We start from the raw sequence: 1,527 nt of genomic DNA, 5'->3' as shown, positions 1-1,527 counted from the left end.
TTTCCCCTTCCCCCCCCCCCCCCCCACTAGGGTGTGAACTCCATAAACACAGGCTCTTTGTTGCCACAGTGCCCCTCACGCAGTAGGTGCACACTAAATACTTGCCGAAGGAACAATCAGAAACTGGCCCCCATCCAGTTGAAGGTGGCAACCCCCCCTCCCACCACCACCTTTCCACACCTGTTTTCTGGGATTTTTTTTGGCAGCTGGCTGGTATGGGGAGCCAAATCCTTCTCCTCGGTGTTACAAGGCTATGCTCTAACCAACTGAGCTAACCAGCCAGCCCTCGTTTTCTGTTTTGACCTGGCCATGGGTCACAAGCATGCCCCCAACTGCCCCCGGTCACCCCTAGAAAGACAGAGCAGACCCAGAGACGTGGGGGCCGGTGGTTGTAAACAGAGTTTTATTGATGGGGAGGGGACCGGGGAAGGCAAACTCCAGAGAGGGTCCAGGACTCAGCTGGCCACGTGGCATGCATGATCAGCTGGTGGTCAAAGGGAGGAGGTCACAAAGGAACGGGTGGCATGGGAATCTCCGACCACCCTGGGGCCGTATTTACAGGGGGGCCCACCCGCCTTCACCGCCCCCCAGACCCCCGAGCCCTTTAGACAGCTGCTGCCAATGTCACTTCTGGACAGGCTCTCCCCATCTGTCTCCCTGCCTGAAACCCCGGCATTGTCCCCCTGCCCTCTATAGAGGTGGGGTTCAGAGTCCTAACCGGCATCTTGGAAGCCCCTGGCCTTCTGGAAGCTCCAGCGTTGGCTCAGCCGACGCCCAGGCTGCTGGGGCCGCCACGCTGTCACTGAGACACACACACCCTACGTGTGACGCACGCCGCCGCACACGCCACCAGCAGCCCTCGCGGGCACGCACACGTACACCTCCCTCCCGGGCCCCTTGCACACGAACACGGCATGCACACGCACATACACCCACACACGCCAGGAGCCTGGGTTGAGGAGGGAACCTTTCGAGGGGGGTCGGGGCTGGGGGCTTGGGTCTGCAGCTGAGGCCCCTCTCCTCTCCCCACTGCAAAGCCCCCCAGCCACCAGCCCGAGAACGGAGTTGTGCAATTGGTTAGAAAACTGCAAAAGAAACCCAAAACTGCAAAAAAACCCAAATCTACGCGCATAAGGTCAACCGCAAATCCGTAGCAAATTCCTCCCGGCCGCCCACCCCCAAACTGTCTCAGTGTCCTGCGGGCCCCGGCTGGGGGAGGGTGAGCTCCTTGTGCTTCCGTGTGGTGGAGGGGGCCCCCCACGCGGGCAGGGTGGGGGTCTTGAGCACCCACTCGGAGCTGGCCCGGGCCTGGCGTCCTGGCGCCGTCTCTCGCTCCTGGTTCCCGCGGCTGGCACTGCCAAGGCGTCGGGGGGGCCCCGGCTTAGGGTACCGGGGGCGCAGTCCTGTCCGCCCCCCCATAGGGGAGGAGGTGGGCCAAGTCCGTGCTCGGTCGGGCGTGGCAGCCACGGTGACGGTCACCGGGCCTGCCCTCACCGCTGTTGAACGTGTGCGTGCGGCGCAGGGCGG

General features: G+C 63.2%; 1 protein-coding gene across 1 annotated transcript in view; it reads right to left on the bottom strand.

Moving 5' to 3' along the window:
- Nucleotides 1-530: 530 nt before the first annotated feature.
- Nucleotides 531-1,527, bottom strand: part of SEMA6B (sema domain, transmembrane domain (TM), and cytoplasmic domain, (semaphorin) 6B) — a 15,226-nt gene continuing 14,229 nt past the window's right edge. Inside the window, exons 18-19 of the mRNA XM_008592512.1 lie at nt 1,177-1,209; nt 531-796 (exon numbers count right to left, since the gene is read on the bottom strand). Coding sequence (XP_008590734.1) covers nt 714-796; nt 1,177-1,209 — 116 coding nt within the window. The 3' untranslated portion in view covers nt 531-713. The remainder of the gene's footprint in view (nt 797-1,176; nt 1,210-1,527) is intronic.

The sequence above is a fragment of the Galeopterus variegatus genome, unplaced genomic scaffold, assembly GCF_000696425.1.
Source record: "Galeopterus variegatus unplaced genomic scaffold, G_variegatus-3.0.2 Scaffold7981, whole genome shotgun sequence".
Classification (NCBI taxonomy): Eukaryota; Metazoa; Chordata; class Mammalia; order Dermoptera; family Cynocephalidae; genus Galeopterus; species Galeopterus variegatus.
This window is presented reverse-complemented; position numbering and strand designations above follow the sequence as displayed.